The 24,177-nt window shown below is 43.0% G+C and overlaps 1 protein-coding gene across 1 annotated transcript in view; it reads right to left on the bottom strand.

The window, feature by feature from the left end:
- Positions 1 to 425: 425 nt before the first annotated feature.
- SEL1L2 (SEL1L2 adaptor subunit of ERAD E3 ligase) overlaps positions 426 to 24,177 on the bottom strand; it is a 50,545-nt gene continuing 26,793 nt past the window's right edge. The window contains 9 exon segments of the mRNA XM_032461808.1: positions 426 to 616; positions 775 to 801; positions 803 to 904; positions 12,936 to 13,010; positions 14,361 to 14,509; positions 17,296 to 17,383; positions 17,903 to 17,965; positions 22,067 to 22,144; positions 22,995 to 23,063. Coding sequence (XP_032317699.1) covers positions 500 to 616; positions 775 to 801; positions 803 to 904; positions 12,936 to 13,010; positions 14,361 to 14,509; positions 17,296 to 17,383; positions 17,903 to 17,965; positions 22,067 to 22,144; positions 22,995 to 23,063 — 768 coding nt within the window. The 3' untranslated portion in view covers positions 426 to 499.

Below are 24,177 nucleotides of genomic sequence, written 5' to 3'. Positions count from 1 at the left end.
TTAGAGCTACAGCGTGGTTCACCAGATCATGCCCACAAGATGCAGGGTCTGCTTGTCATTTTTGCCTTTATCAGATTCTGAGGGAATCTATGTTCCTGCCCTCCCCAAACTCCCCCTTCTCCCCACTTCAGTATGTCTGTTGGAGGCAAGAAACCCATTTGTCCTCTCGAAAGGCAACAAGTTGTTATGAGCACACGAAAATGGGTGGTTTTTAACCCCTAACTCAGGACTAGATCACCAAGGTGACTAGTTTGTAAGGAAATCTTAGGCAATCAGTCCCCAGCACCCCCTCTCCCCAAAGTGGTCATCTCAGCTAAGCAAGACATCTGAAATGGTTTCTCAGAGGACGGGTCCCAACCTTTGTCCATTTTCCATCCCAGGCCTATATCAGAAATTTGAAGCCGACTGGAGTCTGATGAGGAAACTCTTTATTTAGTGAAGACAACTTGAAGTGAACTGGTTCCCGCGAGCAGGTTTTCCTGCGGGCCAGATCCTACCCTTAGCGACGCCTAAGCAAGAAGACCAGCACGGCAACAATCAGGCCAATCACAAATAGATCCCAGTGTGGTCCAAGGGTGTGGGCCACGTTCATCCATTTCCATCTCACTGTAAACTGCTGCTGAGAGACATTCTGTCAAAAAAAAAAAAAAAAAAAAAAAAAAAAGAATCCAAGCCTCCCCCTCTGTTCAAAACCATCATCTCCCTCAAGCCCACCCACCAAGAGCTGTTCATTAGAGCCTCCAGGGATCTGGGACCCAACTGAGGCAAACTTACATTACAAAACAGGATATCTCGGAGCAAGATGCACAGTTTCCAGTTTCACCCGGGCAAAGAACACAGGTATGTGAGCGTCTGGACTTGTTCGAGCAGCCAAATCGTATAGTCTCCTGGCCAAGTGAATGTTCTAGAAATAGAAGAACAGCCCACACTCATTAGGGGCAGATTCTTTAGGGGTAATTAAATGGAAGCCATTGTTTGAAATAGTAGTAATTTAATTTAGGTAGGCAGAATGCACCCCCCACCCCCCGCCCTGGAGAGTCATGCCCTAATCCTTGGAACATGTTAATATATTATGTTACAAAGGCAAAGAGAACTTTGCAAATGTAATTAAGGTGACAAACCTTAAGATAGGGGGATTGTCCTGGATGACCCGGTGCACTCAGTAGAATCACAGGAGCCCTTAAACAATGAGTTTTCTCACGAGCAGAAGAGAAAGTCAAAGAGAGGTGTCAGAGGAGAGGTCAGAGATTCCAGGCACGGGAAGGACTCAATTTGCCGTTGCTGGAGGGGCCACGCGGACAGGAGGAAGAAGAATGTGGACAGTCCCACAAGTGTAAGAACCTGAGTTTGGCCAACAACCTGAATGAGCTTGGAAGCACATTCTTCCCCAGAGTCCCCAGTAAGGAGCACAGCCTTGATTTCAGCCTGGGAGACCCTCCACAGAGGACCCAGTCAAGCTCACCTAGCTCTCTCACCTACAGAAACGGTAAGATAAATGTGTGTTGTTCTAAGGCACTAAATTTGTGGTAATTTGTTACAGCAGCCATACACAAGCCAACAGTCTCCAAAAAGCTTTCCTGGATACTGCTGGATGAGATCTTAGGCGTGAGTCCAATTAAGGGGGCAGGAGGACACCAGACACTAACAGGACAGCTCCCCAAACAAATGGCAGTGCAGACAGTGATGAGCCATTAAAATTCCTACTTTTCTTCATAGTACTTATCATACTGAAGTTATGGAATTTGTTTATTCATTTGTCTATCTCCAGGTCCTTGAGGACAAGGCCTTGGACTGCCTGTCACCCCTGAATTCCCAGTGCTTAATGAAGTGCCAAGGACACCGTGAAGTCTTTGATAATACTTGTAGAATGAGTGAATAAACTATTTTGGTTCTCAGGCTGGAAGTTGACCCCACAAATGACATACTATATTTTTAATTTCCCATTAAATTATGACAAGGCAGATAAAAAATGTGTTTCATTTTCGCCTACTTATGGCTTGGTTTTCTTCTCTTTGTTTCCCAAATAGGCTAAGTAGAGGTGTTTTTAAAGGTGCCCTGATGCAGTCTCAGAATTGTTCTTTGCTTGGGTTCTTGTAGATTATTTTCAAAAGAAGGGGAAGAGGAGGAATTTTTCACAAATTGTGGTCATCCGGTATCTCTTTGTCTTTCGTCTCCATCTCCAAGACGTCCATTACATGGGGTTCAATAATGGTGAATCTGTGAGGCCCCTGCTAAACCCAGTCCTTGTGTGTCCTCTCTCAGGCTTGTCATTTCTTAAATTTTTCCAAAGCTTTGTGGACTGGTAGATTTGTTTAAGAAAGAGGAATTTACTTGCTTAAAATACTTAAAATTCAGGAGACTGTTCAAAACCAATCTTCCTGGCAACAAAGAAAACGGATGCTTTAAAAACTCTAATTTGTGTCTCTAATGCCAACAAATTCAGTGGGTGTTCACTGGAAAGCTCCTGCCGATTATGACAGTGGTGTCAGCCCCAGATGTGAAAAGCATATTGACTTGAGTGGGATGTTTGAGGAAAGGCAGCCTTTGTCAGTATCTCAGACATTCCTTCTTATTTGAGGCAGGAAATAGTTATTAATTATTTCTTGAGTCACAAACATCACAATTCAGTCGCTTAGCATATTATAAAAAATAGAAGAGAAGTGCCATTAAAGTGGGATGAGCGCGCTCCCGGCCAAGGAGGGTGGGGTGAGACAGGAAAGTCTTTCTTTAAAATTCCCAGAGAAAGAAATTCCTGAACCCTTATGGCTAATTACGGCAACTCATATAAAATAAATTTTATTACTGGACTCTAGAAAAGACTCCTTGTTCTTTGATCCTATTTAGTGAAAAAATCCAAATTGTTCACACAAAAAATTTCCCCTTGTAAAATGGTATTCTGATGATGGCAAGGGTTCATTAAGGAAGTCCATTGCACACCTAATCCACTTACATGAAACTTTTCTGCAGTGCATTAGAGTTTGTTCTGCTTTAAACTCAGTGATTTAGGAGATTATGCAGATTTAGGACCTGCAGACTTCTTAAATGTTTCTAACTAAAATGTCACATGTGCCAATGTTCATATGTTCAAAAGCTGCTTATAACGCAAAGATACAGAATTCCCTAGCAATAAAGTATCTGGTTTATGAAAATTGTTCAATTACATGATTCAGGAGTTTTGCAGCCCTGAATCTTTGGGTGTCGTAAAAAATTTCTTATACTGGGACAGAGGTGTTTTTTTTGAATAATTTATTATTATTTTCTTATTATAAATGTATTACATGTTAATTAGAGGGGACTTTGAAGATACAGAGATGAACAAATAAGGAAAAAAACACCCACAATTTCACTGTTAACTACTGGTAATTCATATACATCCTTCCAGCATTCTTATATATGTTCACATATACACACTTTGAGTTTAGGAATTTTTCACTCTGCATAATATTTTGTCTAACAATATATTTCAAATATATTTCACATCCTAAGATATTCCTTTAATCTATATTTTAATTTTTAATGGTTGCTCAGTATTTCATAATAATGGCTAATACTTATTAAATATTTACTGTGTAACAGTCACCACTGTCATTTGTTTAAACCCCATGACAATTCTATAGGGCAGATGATATTATTAACTCCGTTTTAAAGATGAAGAAACTGAGGCACAGACAGGTTAAGTCACTTCTCCAAACTCATATGACTTGTAAGTAACAGAGCTAAGGTTCAAATCCAGACAGCCTGCTTCTAGGCTGCTCACTTAACCAGCAGGCCATAAAATAAATAATGGAACAGTATACCACCTCGCCACTGTTCATATAACATGTTCTCTATTTTGGAGCATTTTGGTTGGTTGTCAGGTTTTTTTTTTTCTCTAATAAATAAAGCTATACACACATAGAAAAATTTTGCACACTTCTCATTATTTCATTAGATAATAGACATTTATGTCAAGGAAGGTTATGGCCATTTCTAAGAGATGTATATTCTGTCCTGTCACAATTCTGAGAGGACCATTTTAATATCTAACTTTAACTTGCCCTTTCCAGAACATATTTCTATTCTGGTGTTTAAAGTTTCAGCTCTAACACTCCATAGGTGGCCAGACCAGAAAAATGAGAAACAAAAATGCTTTGTGCCATAATTACTTTTATTTTTGACACTTCTATTTATAATTTATTCAGTGATATGGTTTTGTTTCCCCTACAGGATCCAAAAAAAAATGTGTTATCTAGTAGATCTAACTATATATATATATATAAACTAATTTCCAAAGGATAATTTCCTCTCACATTTTGTCTTAATTTAGACAGATTTCCTAGTCATCATCTTAAAACAGCCTGATTTTTTTTTTCTATTTTACAGAGTATCCTGTGTTATAAAAACATTTTAGAACAGGACCTGACAGTATTGATTCCCTTGCCTGAGTTAGTTGTTTCCTCTTTAACGAGTTTATAGTATTTCACTTGGGTGTGCATACACGCACGCCATTTGTGGCTTTCACTATAGCAATGGATGCCTCTTCCATGGGAGATGGTGAGCTGTTTGAAAGATGTCTCATTCTCTTGTATCCCCAGAACCATGTGCAGTGCTTCCTGACACAAAACAAGACCTTGATAAATATTTGAGTAAGTAAATAGCTGAAGAAAATCAAGGCACAGCACCATGGAAGTTTAGAAGCAGAGATCTTTTACATCTAGGGATTCACTGAAGGGTTCACAGAGGAGATGATTTGGGAGCTAGTCTCTGAAGAATGGACTGGTCTTCAATGGCCAAAAGTGTGGGAGAAGATCATTCCAGCAAACGGAGGTGATTAGATCAAAGGTCACAAGGGTGCAGTTCAGGGTCTTTGGGGGAAAGGATACACAGCCTAGAAGAAGATATACAGGAAAATAGTGGCATATCAGGCCACTGTTAGGTTAGGTCAGGAGGGTTTTGAATGCCAGGGAAAATAAGGTGGAGGGGTAACAGCAGCAGAGTTATACTCTGTCAGAAATAACCTGCTGGGGTTTTGTTAGCTGTAAAATGTGTTAACTAAGGTGATGCTTATATCTGCAACACATAAACCTCCAAATTTCAGTGGCTTAACATACTCAGCAGTCCAGTGTAGATGTTCCTGGCTGGTGGTGAATTGTCTTCCTGGTTCTGCCATCCCTTAGAGCCTCTGGGAGAAGCGCCACCTACTTCCTAGCTGCCTTGGCCCAGAAATGACTCTCTTCCCTCTTACTTCCGCCCCTTTGGTGAGAATGAGTCACGCGGGTGTGAAGGGAGCCGGGAAATGTAGTCTCTGACTAGGAGACGCATCCCAGAAACAAGCCCTCCCTGCGCACTGGGGACTACAGACCTTCAGTGGGCAGAGCTACCTCTGCCACAGAGTTCAAGGAAGAACACTGGAATGGGAGACCCCTGAGCAGCCTTTACAACCAGCACACCTGAGAAACAATTCTGGCTTGAACCGGGATATGGACAGACGCACTGGGCAGGAGGGGATGGGTAATGGGTTATCTTCATGGTCAGATTTCTGAAGTGCTTCTGAATCAAGGGTGACCTGAGGAGGAGTTTGACAACAACGTGAGAGTTGAGTGCTGACATTTCTATGTTAGTTCAGGTCCTCTCCCGGTTTCTCCCCAGGTATTATTTTGTGTTCCCTGAACAGCGGTGTGGTCAGCCCTGGACCACAGTTTAAGTCAAGTGAGTTTAATTTGAAGTCAGCGATCAGGGATGAGATGTTACGCAGTGAAGCTACCAGGATAATCCACCCACATCATCCTAGTCCCAGCATCCTTTCCTCAAGACAGACGAGAACAATAACGACCCATGTTTTTACACGGATTTATCAAGAGATGACCGATACCTTACGTCCTTCTCCCAGAGGGCTTCCGTATAGAGTTTACAAAACCTGTTTTGATTCTCAGAGAAATCCTGGTAATGATGTTAGACTCATCTTCCCCACTGGTTTGCATGAGGTTCAACCAATAAAGAGGGTTTTGAAGAGCCTTGCTGAAGAAGTGTGGAATTACTTGATGAACTGGGTTCTGTGAATCCTGTTCTCCTAATTGCTTTGCTTTCATTAACTAGCACTGGAACAAGCTTTGGGCTTTCAATTATCAACATATTCATCTTAAGAATTAGAAAAGGTGGTATCTCCTTGCTAATTTGATTGTAAGATAGCAAGATTAATATACCTGGCCCCTGGGTACCTGGTTATTATTTTTCTAATTGCTAAACAAAAGAAACCGATAAAGACAAAGAGCAATGGCCCCTCAGCTAAATCCAAAATCAGACTTCAGGTCTGAGGTTAAGTGCAGCCTCTCTATTTTTAAAATGTAGAGACTTTTTGTAGGAAAAAAAAAAATACCTGTGATTGAGACTGATAAAAATGAATACCGATGATTTAACAGGAACCCTGACCAAAAAGAACAGAAATGTGGCCACAGAGAAACTTCAAAGTCTTTTTCTAGATGTATGAAATGAGCCTAGGAGAGAGAGGAGAGCCCAGCAGTGCCTCCCAAAACTGAACGCCTGACGCTGTGGGCCACCTGGGAGGGCAGGCAGTGTCCTCTCCTACATGTGTGGCCTGTTGTCCTGAGAGGATGCCCCTCCCCGCCCCAGGGGTCCAGGTGGACTGGCCTCACTGTGGTGAGGATGGGGCTGTCTGGGGGACCAAGGTCTTCTTGAATCACATGGGGACGAGAGAGCTAATCTGAATTTAACCTGTGGGGTGGGGTTACTGTTATCCTTTTCACAGACGCTGCTTCTCTCACCAAAGCTGTTATGTTTCCCCTGGGGAATGATGAACGAAAGCTTTAATCCTACTGAGGCAATCACCCAAATTCCCTTCTGATCTAGATAACAGTCATTCCACACACTGTTTCACTACAGAGCTCTTCTACAAAGGTCCACTCGTTTTATCCTCAAAGCCCGGGGCAGGGCTTGTATCCTGGTTCTGTTTTACAGATGTGGATGACAGTTGGAGGGGAGCAGGTGCGGTGAGATAACATCCAAAGAATCATCCAATTTAGCTGTTCGATCCAGTCCTCGCCCCTGCCTGTCCCTTCCGCAACACAGGAGCTTGCATCCGCTAGGAATGGGGAAAACAGACTGGGTTTGGATTTGACATTTTTTCCACTGATTAGGGTGCCGGCGATGATCAAAAGTGATGAGCCCAAAGGCAGGCACAGGAGAGCGCAGGAGGGCGGGGACCTCTACCGCCAGACTGTCATCCTGAATGAGAAGCCCCTGCTGCACCGTGTGTGCACCAGGAGCAGTTGTCAGCTAGGAAATTCCCTGCCAGGAACTCCCAGTTGCTAGCACAACTGGAAGGATAAAGAAAGCATAGAAATTCCGATAACGCAAAGCCCACTCTTTCAACCAGAAACATGGAGTCAGATAGGTCTGGGTTCAAATTCTAGTTGAACCACTGATGTGCTCTGCAGACTCGGCCGGTGACTTAACCACACTCCAGTTTCTTGATGGATACATGGAGGTCAATAACAGGGCTCATCTCAGCAACTGGCTGTGTGATTTAAGTGCACATAACACGCCAACACCTGGTCGTTAACAATCATTACTGATATTTAATTCACCTTTCTCACCCTGTCAAACTCCAATGCCTTCTTCTGCCTCAATTACATTTACTGTCTAAAGGATTCCCCCAATATCACCCTGCAGTGCTGGCTCTCTTTCTTTCTTTTTAAATTTTATTGAGTTATAGTCACTTTACAATGTTGTGTCAATTTCTGGTATACAGTACAATTTTTCAGTCATACATGAATATACAAGTATTTGTTTTCATGTTCTTTTTCACCATGAGCTACTACAAGATCTTGAATATATTTCCCTGTGCTATACAGTATAAACTTCTTTATCTATTCTATATAGATCTGTCAGTATCTATAAATCTCAAAATCCCAGTCTGTCCCTTCCCGCCCCCCTTCCCCCTGGCAAACACAAGTTTGAATTCTATGTCTCTGAGTCTGTTTCCATTTTATATTTAAGTTCATTTGTCCTCTTTTTTTTTCTTTTTAGATTCCTCCTATAAGTGATATCGTATGGTCTTTTTCTTTCTCTTTCTGGCTTACTTCACTTAGAATGACATTCTCCAGGGACATCCATGTTGCTGCAAATGGCATTATGTTGTCGTTTTTATGGCTGAATAGTATTCCATTGCTAGCTCTCTTAATGAACATGCCTCGTCTCCTCAAGTCAAGTGTAGCCTCTGAAGGATGGGGATCCATTTTCTTCGGCCTCCCTAGAGTGCTCAGCATGGTGTCATGGACACAGTGGGGGTTTCAAAAGATGTTTCTGGATTAATGCCACCTTGGTATCCAGCTGTGACCTCATTCCCACCTTCTTCTTATTACTGAGAGCTTGAGAGTCAATGGAAATTTTAATGGAAAAAGTCCCAGAGGTGGAAGGGAGAAGGGGCAGGGCCCACTAATGTTGCTGGAAAAAGCGTGAATTTATTATGAATCAAATTGGCCAAGACTAGATTTATTCTACTTATTAGTTATGTCCTTGGGCATAATGGAGAAAGTTAATTCTACCTCACAGGGTTCACATTAGGGTACGTAATATGTGCTGGCACGTGGGAGGGACTCAGCAAATGTTGAATATTTTCCTTCCTTTCTCTACATTGATGACATCAATGACATGTAGAACATTTATAAATTTTTCCTTCCCATAGCACTGCCGTTACTAGGTCTGGATGATGACCAGCACAATTACCTTTGTGATACCTAAGCCGTGTTCATACATATAGGCCAGGTTGAACATGGCCTGTGCACTGCGGTGCTTGTCGGCAGCGATGCTGTAATGTGTGGCTGCTCTCTGATGGTCTTTCTTAGTCCCATAGCCATAGTAGTGGTAATCTCCAAGTTTCACTCTAGCAAATGCATTGCCTGATAGAAAATATTAGAAAGAGAAGGAGAATAGTAACTCAAATGATTCATGCACAGTTCCTAGCAACGCAGCTTAATGATAATCTATATAAAAATGAAAAAACAAAAAAAAAACCACTCAGAATCCCAGAATCAGGATTAGATTCCATACTTTATGGAATACAAAATATAACACACAATGCTAGCTGTCTTCATTGTAGGATAACTCCCACATTATAGTACAAATGTTCTTAAGAATAAAAAATTATTAATTTTACCTTTTAAAGGTAGGCCAATGCTTGGGAAACTGGATCCCACCCCTGCTTTTCCCAGACCTCACTCCTGAAGCTCTACTTTCCTGCATCACCAGTTTCTCCCCCTTTACTAGTCCCATCAGTCATCCAAACACACCTTGGTATCTTCGATGAACAAAACAAACCCTTTATCCCATGGCCTCGTCTTATAACTACTCCCCATTTCTCTGTTCACACTCAGCCTTTTCAAAAGTGTGCTCTACACTCACTGTCTCCAAAGCTTCACCTTCCACATACTCTTCAACTCACCCAAGTCTGGCTTCTGCCCCTTCCTCCATGACACTGTTACTTTCAAGATGGTCAATAACCTTCATGCAGCCAGATCTCTCGGCCACTTCTGTCTTCGTCTCACTGGACCAGTAAGCACCACTGGACATTGGATCTATCTGCCCAAACACTTTCATCTCTGGACTTCCGTCTTGCCTCACAGGCTCTCCTCTTCAACTCTTGACTGACTCCTCCACTCAACTTCTAAATGTTGGAGTATCAGGGCTCATTATTTAACTCCTTTTCCTCCTTTTTTTCTCTCCTTTCTTTTCTTTTCTCTCTTCCCTCCCCCGCCTCCGCCCTTCTTAACTCTTTTTCTAGGTGATCTCATCTAGTTCCATGGCTATCTTCATGTTTACTATTCCTGAATTTGTATCAGTAGTCCTGTCTCTGTCCAAGCCCCCGATTCTTACTACTGCCTTCCTGACTCTTCTACTTGGATCTCAAACTTAAAACATCTGGTAGAGATTCTTAACACCCTGCTACCTCTTCCCCCAAACAAAATCATCAGTTTCTTTCCCCGATTAGTACCAGCACCACCATTGCTCAGGCCATAAATCTAGGAAAATTATTCCTAGTTCTTTCCCCCTCACTTTCAGGATCAAATCCATCAGCAAGTCCTGATGGTTCCACCTCTAACACACACTTGTTTCTCGCCATCTCCTCTAACATCCGGTCTAAGCCTGGAAGACTACAGTAGCCTCCAAACTGTGCTTTTATCTCCACTTTTCATTCTATTCACACCAACAGCCAGGATGATCTTTGTCAGATGTAAAATCAAATCATGTTATGTCCTGTGTTAAGTGAGACCCCCAAGTGCTTCACTTTGCACTTGGAATAATATCCGGATTCCTTACCTGACCTATAAATTGTGCCTTATCTGCCTCCTGCCTCCCTGACTAGCCTATTGCATGTCACTTTCTCCATATGTTCCGGCCTTCCTAACATTCCTTCAACCCCAAAATGCATGCCACGCTCACTCTTGCAGCATCCCTACAGTGAGGTCCTTCAAGCCCCTCCCTCTGGCATGTTTGGAATTCCTCTGACTTGCCACTCAGGTCTCACTGCAAATGCGGCTTTCCTCCTAGAGCCTTCTCCGACTCCCTTGTCAGACCGCACCCAGGACTTACCCATCTCGCCTCCCTGTGTCATTTCCTCACAGCACGTATCACTGTTATTTGTTTCCTACTTTCTCCCTCTCTCTCTCATAAGAGAGAACTTTGAAGCTCCTGATCACTGACATAGCTCCAGAACTGGACTGGTACTTGATAAATATTTATGGAAGGAATGGATAGGCATGGTAGAAAACTTTTTCGAAAATGCTTTCCCCAGATGTCAAGTATTTTAGAATCTTAGTTTCTGACATATGAACAAATATATTTAGGAGCAGAAAAAATTCACGTGACTTTTTAAGATAGATAGATGAGGGAATGCTCATCTAGGACATCCGTCTCAGCTGTGGCCAACTCCTCTCGCACAATCCAGGCTCACTTGGAACAGGAGAAAGTATTCTGTCTGCTATGGTCTGACATGTATCATTAAGGGCTCCTTCCAGGTTTCTCCCCCCCATTTGTCCTAATGCAATGCCTATAATTTTTTGGAATTTATTCCTTTGGGTTCTGAAGTTTTTTCAATCTTTTGCAATCCTCTACTAAAATGTAATACCATGAGCCATCTTTAGTTTCCTTGGCGTAGAGGTAACATCATAAAATTCTTAAACTGCCAAAGACATTAATTATCAGGGTCTGCACCCCAGGTGCTTCCAAATGTACAGGTAGCTGGGGACAAGACCTTCTAGAAATGATGCCCAGGAGAGGGACCTGGAGGGGCCTGGAGAGGCAAGAAACCCCTGGAGCTCTAAAGAGAAACCCACTCTATCTCTAATTTTGCCCAAAGCTGCCTTCCTTTGACCCCAAGATTCCTTCTGCACCATAACAACAAAAGAAAAGGACTGTGCAGTTTTGAGCTTTACAAGCAGTAAGCAGGACCCCAGAGGTCTGTAAGAATGAAAAGTTGTGAACGAGCAGATTCTCCAGAGGTCTCAGTCCCACCCTAATTAGGGGACCGGGGGCATATGGCGAGCCCCATAGGTTCCCAGGGGGCTCACCAGATAGTGGGAGGGATTTCCCCTGCAATGTCACAGTCACGGAGTGGTGACTGGGTCCTGATGGTTCGGCACCTCCTCACCTGCAGCAGCTCCTGGAAGAAGCACCACCAGCGACTGGAAACTTTCGTGAGTAGATTTCCTAACCCCAAGTGAGCCATGCAGCAACCATATCTTTGGGCGCACTCACGCCTGACCTCTCTGGTGACACACAATTCTTTTTACTGGCCTGACATTTTCATATTGGTGAATTCTGCTTAATATTAATGTCTCCTTTTCCATGTCTCTTTCCCTTGGTGCAACTTCCACACCATTTCCTGGCTTGGAATAAACCTGTATTGGTTACACTTGAGCTGATTTGCTACAGCTGAGAGGTTGCTGGTGTTGTTTCCCCACTTCAAACGAGGTCTTTATTACATTTTGGAAAATACAGACTTCCTTTTTAGGGGATTTCTCACTGGAATCACATGGATGGCTTGCTGCTGCACCTGCTCAGCTGGATCTGAGAAGGCACCACTGTGACTTTTTCTTCCGCCTCATGTTAGCATCATCTGAGAATTATTTTTCATCCCATTCATTTTTTGTAGAAAACGGATGATTCGGCCTTAGCGTGAGACAATTTTAAGAAACTTAACTGGCAGTAAAATTGCTCTCTTAACTGCAAGAGATTCCTACCACATATCCAAATGCCAATGGTGACAGCTTTGCAGTAGCTCTCTGCTTCTGGTGACATAATTTTAGGGAAAGAAGGGAGTGAGACATAGCAGTGCAAATGCCTCCTGTCACTGCTTTCCCACTGGCGCTATCTTACGCTCACTGTCACTTGTGATCCCCACAGTGGGGCGTGGGAACTCCAGGAAAGGGGAGAGGATCTTGCTAATTAACTTTTTTTCCCCTCATGCTACCATGCTGGTGGTTATAATAAAGATCTGAAGTTTGTGGTAATCCTCAATATTATATTTTAAAAGAAAAATCAAACAAGTCTTAGAACTTTACCTATAAACTCACTGAAACATAGGTCATGCTTCTGATAAGTTCAGAAAAAGCTCAGCAAATGAGGAACTGAAACCAGACCAAGAAAACTGATTTCTTGAGTACAATTGTCATGTTTCAAACAACTGTTCTCATGCCATGGAGAAAAAGCCATAGAAAAATCCCTATGGTGTGCTAAACCAGGGGCCTTGAGAATAACAAAATAAATTCCTGGAAATGACCTCTAACCAAAGACTGACCCTAACATCAGCAGTTGGCAATACCACCTACTGGATGTCTGCACCTCTCTGCATATGTACCCAAGAACTCAGCTGGAGCAAATCTGCTGACAAATAGTGGACAGGGGCCAGGTATGTGCTCATTTTTATCTAAGTTCTATACCTTGAATGGCAGCTCGATTCCACAGGAGGAGTGCCATTGGATACATCTTCTCTTTTTCAAGAATTTTAGCCTTTTCTAAAAAAAAAAAAAAAAAAAAAAGGAGACTTTCTATTAGGAAGGCTTAAAATGCCCCTGTAGTAAAGTCATATATGCATATGTATGATTGGGGAATTGCAGGGAGTTTTAACTTACTGGATTCCAAAATGAATGCTGAATTGCTCTGAGCTACTTCATACCCCATTTCTGCAAGTAGTGCATACTGAACAAGAGAAGAGTCTATATCACCATCCTTGTAGGCAAAGTACGCTGTCAGGAATTTCTCAGCCCAGTGGCCTAGTTCGCAGACACCTTTATAAAGCTGTACATGGGAAGAGAAATCAAGCAGACTAGTTAGCCAAGACACTCCATCCCAGGTAAATGATAAACGGCAGTCTTCAGTTCCTGCTGGCCAGCCAGGCAAGGATTTTAAGTCTGAAGCATGGCTCTTATAAATTACTTAGGATGAGGAGTTAGTGCCTTCCATAGGCACAAAGATTACAAGTGTGACTTGTAGGCCATTTGGCAGGACAAGAATGGATCAATTTCTGTTTTTGTTTTTGTTTTTTTAAAAGGGCCTTTCTGGACACGGCTGCCCTGCGAGGGTGAGTTATAAGGCTGCAGCTGATGTGGAAAAGAAAGAAGGAAGGGAAGACAGTGCCTGAGGGTGTAGGTGACATAACCATGAGGGAGCTGTGCAGAGCTCTATGGGGACAAATGTCAACTTAGCTGAATAGCCCTTATGTAACCAAAGAGGTTAACCATACATAATTCATTAGGAAGTTGGCAAAGGAGAAAATCTAAAGATAGATTATTAGCTGGCAGCTTTTGAAATGAGTCTCAGAGGGGCCAGATTGCAGCACGGAGGTATTTATATTGGCACAGTGACAGTGTTTAATAAATCAATGAAGGGCATTAAGGTCCTAAAAGCATTCTTTTGAGAAGTGCATCACTATTCCAGGCTGAAAGAATTCACCTTCTCAGTTGTCATTCAAATCGTAAAAAAACCCGAAGGACCCTGCCTTCTGGGAAGAAGTGGGCTACATTTTCTAGCCTAAATCAAGCCTTTCATCTCCCAAGCCACAACTCCCAACCCCACCAGGAGGGCCAAATTGCCCCGCCAATTTGATAAGAGGCTGAAACATCTCTGAGGCGAGCTCTGAACTTGATAAAAGCCAAATGCGAGAAAGGAGGGATCATTTCTCTTCCTCCCTTTCCCCTTCTGAGTTACATCACTGTTCTTCCTCCCTGGCAAATGTCAGTGTTCACATTGTCAGCTGAAAGAAACAAGATAATATCTATAAAATCAAAGGCACTAACAATTTAAGCACAGTATCACCTCCTCTGTGTGATAAAAGAAGCGTATGTTAGAGACAGCCCACTGTTTACCTCCACGGCGGTTCTGCATGATCGCAACACTCCTGTTCCCGTGGCGTACATCTTGGCCAGGTAATAAATGGCGAGGGGCTGCCCACTCTGAGATGCCAAGTAAAAATATTTGAAGGCAAGTTTATAATCCTTCCATACTCCAGAGCCAGCTGAAAATTAAAATTATTTTGAGCCACCCCTTGTTTAGATTATTTTTCACATTTATAATCTATGGATGAAACGGTCTTAGTGATGTCTGCTATTTTATTTTATTTACTTATTTTTGTTTGTTTGTTTCTTTTCCCCTTTTCAGTATTAGTAGGTAGAATAATTATTTTTTTATTAGGTAGAATTATTACAGTTCGACTGCACATACACATTATATTGCGTGTAAATACATATACACAGTATACTGCACTTTTTTTAGTTTACATATGTGTACTGATTATAGTTTCTAAGAACAGATTAGAGCTTTAGCTTTTTAAACTTACATAGTTATCAAAGAAATAAAGCCAATTACAAAATAAGAATCAACAGAATGTGGTAATCCAATCATAATGGACAGTCAAATGTGCTTACACATATTCAAGAAATCAATCATCTAAGTTATAAATAAGTAGTTCATTTGTGTCCTTATTATTATAGTTGTTATTTTTTAGATTCCTCATATAAATGATTTCATATGGCAATTTTCTTTCTCGATGCCTGCTATGTTAAATAGGATGAGAAAAGCCAACCAAAAGTCAAACTACTCTAGATCCACAATTTGAGGGAAGGAAAGTTGAGTTAGATTATAAGAATATGGAAATGTATGTTCTTGACTCATTCAGAAAACTGAAAGAGAAGGGACTGTTTAGCCATGAAGACATCTCCTCAACATGGTACAACTAAAGTTAATGAACAGGAGGCCACGTGGTATTCTCTGAGGACCAGAAGCCCCTCCATGATGTGTTGCAGCACCCCTGCCACATTCCATACCAGAAGCCCAGCTAGAACTATGGAGTCTGGAGCAGGCAAATCCCAGCTCCAAGAGGCCCAGCTCAGGCTCAACTATAATGCTTGGAGCAAGGAGAGGCACTTGGAGCCAGGGTGGGGAATCAGCTACTCCCAGAAGCTGGGATTCCTGTCCTGCCTCTCCCATTACCCCTTCTGTGAGTTGGGCACCGCTAGGCATTTCATTTGCCAAAGGAAGGGCTTTCAGGAGGTTCTTAAGTTACCTTCCAGCTCTAACATTTCTTGGCCATGCGGCTAAGAGCAAAGACTCTGGAGGCAGATCATTTGGTTTGAGTCCCAGCTCTGCTAGCTGTGTGAGCTTGTGCAAGATGTTTGACCTTGATGTGGCTCAGTTTGCTCACCTGTGAACTGTGGGACACCACCTAGCTGTGCTGAGAGGACTAAATACATGTAGCACATATAAAGACTTAAACGTTAGTCATAACTATTGCTCTTATTCTAGAAGCTTGAGGAGAGGATAGATCCTGGGCCTGGGGCCTGGAATAAACTAGAAGAAGTAGGACATCTTAGGTGACCTCCCAAGATGTTACAGAACCGGCCCTCCACCTGGGCTACTGTGGAAAATGCCAGATCTGGCTTCTTGATGATGCAGTCTGCTGCTGTCCTTGCTCCCCCTCAGACAGGAAGGACCTAGCAGGGGTACTCAGGTATGTTCAGGTCTCCTGGTACGTGTCTTGTCCACTCTCTCTCTCTCAGTCCCCACAGAGATTATTACAAACCTTCACGGCTTTCTGAGACTTCCTACCCCAATCACTCTAACTTCGCTCTCAGAAGATAACCTTGTACCTCTGAGCTCGTTGAGGGAACCTCACAGTATCTTTCCTCACTTGCCTCTCTCCCCAGGTTTACACTTGTACCATCTATTCCCCCGTCTCTCCAGTCTTCTAGGGTAAGAAATCCCTCCTCTTTATCAAGGCTAATGAGGCCCCCACCTACCTGGTCAGATAAGATCAGAAATGCCACCTAAATTTTCCCAGAACCTCTTCATCAATTATTGCATCTCTCCTGTGACACATTAGCCACCTCCATTGGCTGGCTCTCTCTCTCTCTCTCTTTTTTTTCCTGCCAAAAATTATACTCAGGTCTCTTACCATCTAGAACAACCCCCTCTTAGTTCCGGTCACCCCCCCCCCACCCTATGCTACTATGCCATCTCTCTCTTCCATTTAAAGGTACACTACTGCCAAGAATATTTTTACTCAACCACTTCCTCTCCTTCCATTTATACCTCGACTCATTGCATTTGGCTTCCATCCCAACCAGTTTGATGTCCTCACAAACATCCTTCTTATTGACAAGTCCCTTGGATACTTGGCGCTTTTTTTACTTTTTGCATACTTTTTTTTTGAAAAGTGAGAACCAAGTTTCTCCTTGCATTTTAGAGGGGTGCTCATTCATTTGCTCTTTCTTGAAAATTCTATCCCTTATCTTCCTTAAGATCATCTCCCCACCTCATTCCTCTGACCATGCCTTTTCAGTCTTCTTGTGACCACTCTTTCTCTACCCATCTTTTCATCATGGCTCCAAAGATCACCAGATTTCTCACTATGGCTCACTGCTCCTTCCTCTCACACACTCTCTCCTTTCCCTTGCAACCTCAGCTACTCTTAACTAACACCTGTGTGTTGATGCATCCACATCTTTCTCTCCAAGTTTGACCTTTCCTGTGAGTTTCATACGTGCTTCTGGGTATGGTAGACTGGACGTCACAAGGCACCTTAAACTTCAACTTTTCAAAGGTAAGCCTTCTGATAGCACCTCCTTGCCTCCTCTTCCAACTGGTATCCTTTTCCTTCTGTCTTCTTCAAATTCCTCCTCAAATTGTTGCCTGAATGTTCTGTCTAAACCATTCACACTAACCCTTTGATTTGTGTCAAAAAAGGAGCAGACTTAATGATACATTTGTCATTCGAACTAAAGCAGCCTTATGTGTAGCACTCACAGTAGTACATGAAGCCTAACTGAAACTGTGCGTTGGGCCATCCTTTCTCTGCAGCTTTCTGAAAGTATTTAAGTGCTTCTGCGTAATTCTGCAAGACAATTACACTTTGTTACTCAAAGGTACATGCATAACTCCATGGTAACGGTTGCCTTCCACTTTTTTTTTTTAAGAGCATAGACAGTGCCCTATGTGATTCAGGCTAATTAAAATAGTATCAGAAGTATTATACATTTTATTTCATTATTATACTAGATTCTATTAGGAAATAATTATCCCATTTTCATTGTAAATTATGCCTTTTCCTACACTGACAGTAGGTTTTGTTAGATGTTGGGGGAAGGTCACTCAAAAGGCAGAGGCTGAACAAATTTCTCTATCAAAAAATCCTCATGGGTTAGATGATTTCTAAGGTTACCTAGAGTCTATGATTCTAAGATATAATTAGGGTTGTTATTCTTGTCACAAGCTTGTTCTATTTTATTCCCTATTATCAGATATGATAGTTTGGCAAACCAGGTAATAAAGACTAATTCCTTTAAATTAATGAATTTCAGCCTAGTAAATTGCTAGACACATGCTGAAAAGACAATAAAATAATTTAACTTACCACAGGAACTCCTTTCCCATGAAAGTAAAGAAGGCCGAGCCCATGAAGACCAATTGCATTGCCCTAGAACAGGTTTAAAACCCAAGTGAAGCCCCAGAAGGATGCACAATAAGGAGAATTATTGCAAAATCATCCAAAACATTTGAAATGCACCCAGTAGGAGACAAATTAAGGCAGATTAATCAGGCAGTTGGTAAGTCATTCTGACCCTCTCTAGTGTCTCCTTAAACACCTTCATGGCCCTCCTCTGACTAGAAAAGAAAAGAGGGAAATGAAAGTCAAATCTTTCCTCCATTCTCTTATTCAACGTTTGTTTAGTGCTTGCTTTGTGTGACTCCATAATAGGCACTGGGCAGAGGTAGGAGGTGAAATTCAGAAGATGAAAAAATGATGAAGTCTGCCTTACAGGCTAATGGGCTCTGACCCAGGAGGTAGGACCTCTTAAAGTAATCATGTCAACTGTGGTGAGTCCTATAGCAGAGACAGACTGTGAGTGTTGCGGGCCCCCAGGACAGGGACACACACCTGCATGGGGGAGGCTAGGGATGGAGAAGACCGAGTCGTCAGAGGTGGTGACATTTGAGCTTGGTCTTAAAGGGTTAGTGTAAGAGTTTTCCAGAAGGGAGAACTCTATCTAGACATTTGTTATCTGCTTTGGTCAGAGGAGGTTGACATGAATGTCCAAAAAACATGTTAGAGACTCTGTGGATGTCAGTCTAGCCATTATGGATGGTAAAGCGCCATTGGCATACGTTTCTTCATTCAAATTTTACTGCTTATAACATCACCAATGTTTTCTTTTCCACTTAATGCTAAATTAATTGCCATTTCTTCTGATCAGTGTTCTGAATAGCCTAGGAAAGGGAGTGTAGAGCACACTTAGCATTTAGCAAGTGTTCAAATATCCTGATACCTAGCATATCAATCCTGGATGAAGAGCGAACCTTGCAAATGATTTCCCCAACCAGGAAACTCACTTCTCCTTTTATCTCCCATCATGAATTTTACCCTCTAGGGGCCGAGTAAGGAGTCATGTTTGTTTGGCCACTTGGTTTTCATTCAGCGGACCTGTAGGTTGTCATATTACATGTTTATAAGTATTTCCTCAGGAACTTAAGTTCTGATAGAAACTCTCCAAATTTCTTTTTACCACCTAAATGTATTTATTTGTAATTACTTTTAATAATCTAATGATTTCACTGTAATTATTTGTGGATGCAGCCAGAGTACTCCTCTGTGATACAGGAATAGCACATAACTAGAGAAGGCATAGTTCAAAAATTATTTCAAGACTCTGAAGTTTGAGCCTATGCATATCAAAGGGCCCGCTATTGTAAGGATTCTGAAGGATGGTCCACCTGTATTCAAGACAGCTGGTACACGCCTGCTGTCCCTACCTTCTTCTCCTCTGACTGCATCCACCTGTGGTCCCAGGAGTTTTGGGATAGTCTGCTCTAGGGGTGTTAGGGCTTGTTGTGATGGGTGTGGTAAAGTCTGGTGAGTCTATCTTCTTCTAACTATCCTCACTTAGATGTTGAGAAAAATGGGAGGGAAGGGAAATGGGAGGAAGTAAGGATGAAGGGAGAGGAGGAAGAGAAAGGGTAGAATACGAAACAAATTTCTTTCTTTCTGTAGCAAAGTCTTTGGGAAACCAGGGGCTCATTGGATGACGTACCAACTGTTTAAGGCCCAGACTATCTGTTAAGGGTACATTCAGGTCAGGAGTGGCCAACTCAGATACCTCCAGAGCTATGCAGGTGATGTCAGAAGTACATTAAGCCAGGTGATGGGGGAGTGGTGGAGACTGAGGCCACCAGAGAGCACCTGCCCGGTCTAAAGGCAACACCTGCTCCACTCTCTGCAGCCAGTTCTCATCACATGGAATAGCCGCCTCGTGTGGTCAGCTCTTCTCACTTTCCAAGAAAAGCTGGATTTCCAGATTTTGATATGAAATTTTCTAATTTTTAAAACACTTTGTGGGCCAAACAAAACACGTGTGTAGACTATCCCCCCACATATAACTTCCGCTTTAGGGCTCAACGCTCTCACCTAGATTAACTGACAAGAACTTGGGGAGCAGATAGTCATTACGTGTCAAACATGTAATGACCCCCTACTGGGCACTGAGACAGATGCCCCTCTAGGTGAACAGACACAGCCTTCAGATGTAGGAGAGAAGGCATAGGGTAGAAGCAGTGAGGTGCTACAGCTATGCAGAGTGAATGCTGGGCAAGTTCAGAAGAGGGAAAAGATTATGCACTTCAAGGGGGTAGGAGAGGCTTTGTGGGGGGAGAGAGGACTGGACTCTGCTTGGGGGGGTGGGTGGGCTTCAGAATGGGGGATTCTGGGAAGCAGGGGAAGGGCAAAAGTGTGACAGTGGGGATGGGCCTGATGTGCTCAGAGGTGTGAGAGGAAACCAGAAAAATGTGGTCTGACTTGGGCCCAGCATCACATAGGATAGCTGTTCATGTTTCTAAGTAAGACACAACAAGTCATGAAGTCTGTGGCCTTGCATCCTGGTACTGACATGACCTAAAAACAAATTAAAGAGCAACGGTCTTTTAAAAAAAAAGTAGTAAGAAAAGAGAATGAATGTGCAAGAATGGGAGACAGAAACTCTGCACTTTGGTAGTCAAGTGACCCCACGTGAGAAATCTAATAAATTTTCCAGGAGATGATAAAGGAATACAGGCCTTGCCCACCTGATGCCCTTCAGCATAATTAGCTTAAGTTCAATTTTAGATTTCCTCCGTAAAGGAGGGTAGCTCAGGTCACTACTGGTTACGCAGCCCTGCACAGCTTGGGAGCTGGGTTAATTTACACACTCAGCTCCCGGCGTGATTCCTGTGCGCTGACAAACCAGCACCACTTGCCCAATTACAGGAGCTCTTCCCCTGTAGCATTGCCCCGCCTCTTCTTCAGTCTGCTCTCCTTGCCACCCTCGTCTCATGGTTCTCCGGATGACTGTCTTACTGAGCAACAATTTCATACAAATTACAAGGGAGAGGAGCTGAATACCAGCCTTCTCAGTAATTTACACCACAATAGCAGCAGCTCCGAGGTGCTAGTCATTTATAAATAGGCTCCTAAAGCAGCATGTGGGCTTCTAAAAACTGAGAACAGTTGAAAATATTCCCCATTTGAACACATCTCTATTGCCAGGGTTGCCGTGTGACAGTGTAAGACAATAACACGCTCCTACTGTGCCAGGGTCGAAAGTCTGTCAGGGCCATTCACCAGCAGGAGGCTGATGGGTGTTGCCATGAAGATGTTCTTTATGCACGAAAGGGGTTCAGGTTAGTCCCCTAAATTTTATCTGACAGATACCAGCCTCACTGAGCTTAGGAAAAGGCAAAAACTTCAGTGGCAGGAGCTGTACTATACCATTTTTATGTTTCCTCACAGATCCAACCCAGTCTGCCTTGGATATGCTTTGAAGTTCGTTCCACCTAACTGGCCCCAGACTGCAAAAGATCACAGCTGACACACAGCATTTGCTGCGGGCAGGCACCACTTTCAGGACTTTATAATATGAGGCACGTAAATATTAACCCATTAAATCCTGACAACAACAATATGAGGCAAACTTTCTTATATTCTCATTTTATAGATAGGCAAATTGAGGCACAGAGAGGTTAAGTAACTCGCCCGTGGTCACACAGCTAGTAAGTTGCACGACTGCCTTTTCATACCAGGGATTCTGTCTCCAGCGCCATGCTTTCAGTCATTCTGTCCTGGCTGCCTGACAACCTTCTGCCTGAGCCAGGGGGATTTCTGGCCTTTGGGTAAGGTCAAACAGGAGACATCTGTACTGAACTCACTGCAGTTACTGACTGAGTTTTCCCTTCTTTTGTCCTCATCTTTTTTGTTTCCTGTTTCCTGAGCTAGATGGCTTCATCTCCTGCACTGCGGAGGGGAGAGCTGAGCTTCTGTCTGGCCTCCAGCTAGGACAGCGCAAATCACTGCCATTTTCCACTTACCAAGAAGGCAGGATGTGCCTCCGCCTACCCTAACCCCATATTTTATTGTCAAAGACAGTCTTCTTCACCTCCCGGGAGTTTGTTAGCCGGGCCTAGGGCTTTGAAGTCACCTCTTCAGCACCAGTCTGTGTGTTATAAAAGGCAAGTGTTTACACGTGTTTACAGAAATGGGCTGAGTACATACCTTACTCGCTGCCATGGAGAAGTACTTGAAGGCAGTCGCGTTATTTTGTGGTGCCGCAGCATTCCCCTCCAAGTACATCTACAGAACACAAACAAAAACAGGATGTACAAACTAAGGACTCTGAGGGTCATGAAAATGTTTCAGAACTACATAGAGGTGACGGCTGCACAACATTGTGAATGTAGTAAATGCCACTGAAATGTACACTCTAAAATGGTTAATTTTATGTTATTTGAACTTTACCTCAATTTTAATAAAAGGAAAAGCTGAGGAAACAATCTGTTACATACATTCTGGAGTGACCTTGCACAGGGGGAAAAAAAAAGATCCTATTTGTGTTTTTTCATGTTTCCTTGCATCTAAATGTCCTGTAGGTAGCAATTCTGGAAGCAGGGCACTCGTCCCCATGGTCACTACGCAGACTGGCTGCAGGGACCCAAGGGCAGCATGCGGGGGCATGAGTGGTCTTTGAAGGAGAGAAGAAGATGCCTTTTCAGAGGGACCCTCCACACAGGCTCCTCCCAACAGGGATGGCCCGGGGATGGAATTTGGGCAGCCTGGAGCTGATTCTCGTCCCAGGGCTGGAGGTGGGAGGCACCTCGCTGGGTCGAAGACTGTCCCAGTCTTCGATGCACAACTAGCCCAGACCTCCTGTTACACGCCAGGGGCGCACAGGCGGGGCTCTGAGCTGCATTCAGCCATGTGCACTTTCAAGACTGCTTTTGGTGCCTCAAATAAAGACCACTATTGTCTGAGGCTTCTTTCCAAACTGTCACCTCAAGAATACTACCCTCAGTTTGTACCTGAATGCCCCACTCAGCTGCTTCCACAAAGAGGCATGCAGCCCTGTCTCCCTACACTGGGTTCAATTGGTTAGTACTATTAGGTTTTAAGAAATGAAAAATGTTGGTCAAGATGAAGCAAGTACCTTTCCTATAAATGCCATGGCATTTGCACTTCCGGCTTTCGCTGCCTTTAAGAAGTAGTATAATGCTTTCTGGAGAGAAAAGGAACAGTATTATTGATAGTCATGAATATATCCCACATAATGGCTTTTTGAACCAAATTTTATTTCATTCAACATGTAGTCAAAACATATGCGTGAAATACCCACTTTGTTCAAGGCACTACTCTGAATGCTAATTCAACCATAAATCTGAAGGCTGGGAGATATATATGTATCTCAGATGTATAATTTGAGAATGTGGGGCTTGCTTCTCACATTTGGAAAGGCGTGATGGGCATCTGACTTTGTGGAGGAGAGAGAAATCCCAGCTGTAGAACTCAGTAGTCCCCTGTTTAGAAGTACACTTGCATGTTGACACATTTGAGAAGACTGTAACTAGCAGCACTGGATGTACAGTGCCCTGATGTCTACCAGGCAGAGGGAGGAGGACCAGACACTTCTGGCTGCCTGCTGAGACCAGATCTTTCTGCAGAGGTGAACTTCAGACCAGTTCTTTCTAAATCAAATTGAAGGGGGCCAGCAAAGCCTCTGGTTCTGTGTCGTGGCATCACATGAAATGCTCAGTCTAGAACACACGAGAGCTGACCTCTGTCTTGCTGCCTCATTCCTTAGACCTCATCCTGACCTTCCACAAGTGCTCCTCAGAGACCACGTGGAGTAGTAAAAAGAAACCAGCCCCAGGAATGAGAAATGCACACACTCTCCAAAGTGTCTCATCAGGACACTACTCTCTGCTCTTTGGAAAGCCTCGACTAGATTGATGTGCAAGGCTCTGCATCTAACCAAAGAGGAGAGAACGTTTAAGGAAGAAATGTAGGCAGTTCTTTTATTTATAAATTTGCTCTAGAAACACTGCCAACCTATTTGAGACCAGCACTCTTGTCACTAAAGTCGGTCCACCTTGTGGACATAAAGTAAATTCACACGCCACCTGTGTGGGACCTGTCACATCACACATCCACTCAACCATGCAACTCTTCTGTTCTTTGTTTATCCTTTCAAGAACTTGATTGAAACCTGCTATATATATGAAGAATGTTAGGTATTATAGGTGATTCAGAGATGAACAAAAAACTGCCCCTACGTTTGTTCCCTAACAACACTGCTGAGATAAAGGGGTATATGTAAATAGCAACAAGACAAT

The sequence above is a fragment of the Camelus ferus genome, chromosome 19 (genome assembly GCF_009834535.1).
Source record: "Camelus ferus isolate YT-003-E chromosome 19, BCGSAC_Cfer_1.0, whole genome shotgun sequence".
In the NCBI taxonomy this organism is placed as follows: Eukaryota; Metazoa; Chordata; class Mammalia; order Artiodactyla; family Camelidae; genus Camelus; species Camelus ferus.
This window is presented reverse-complemented; position numbering and strand designations above follow the sequence as displayed.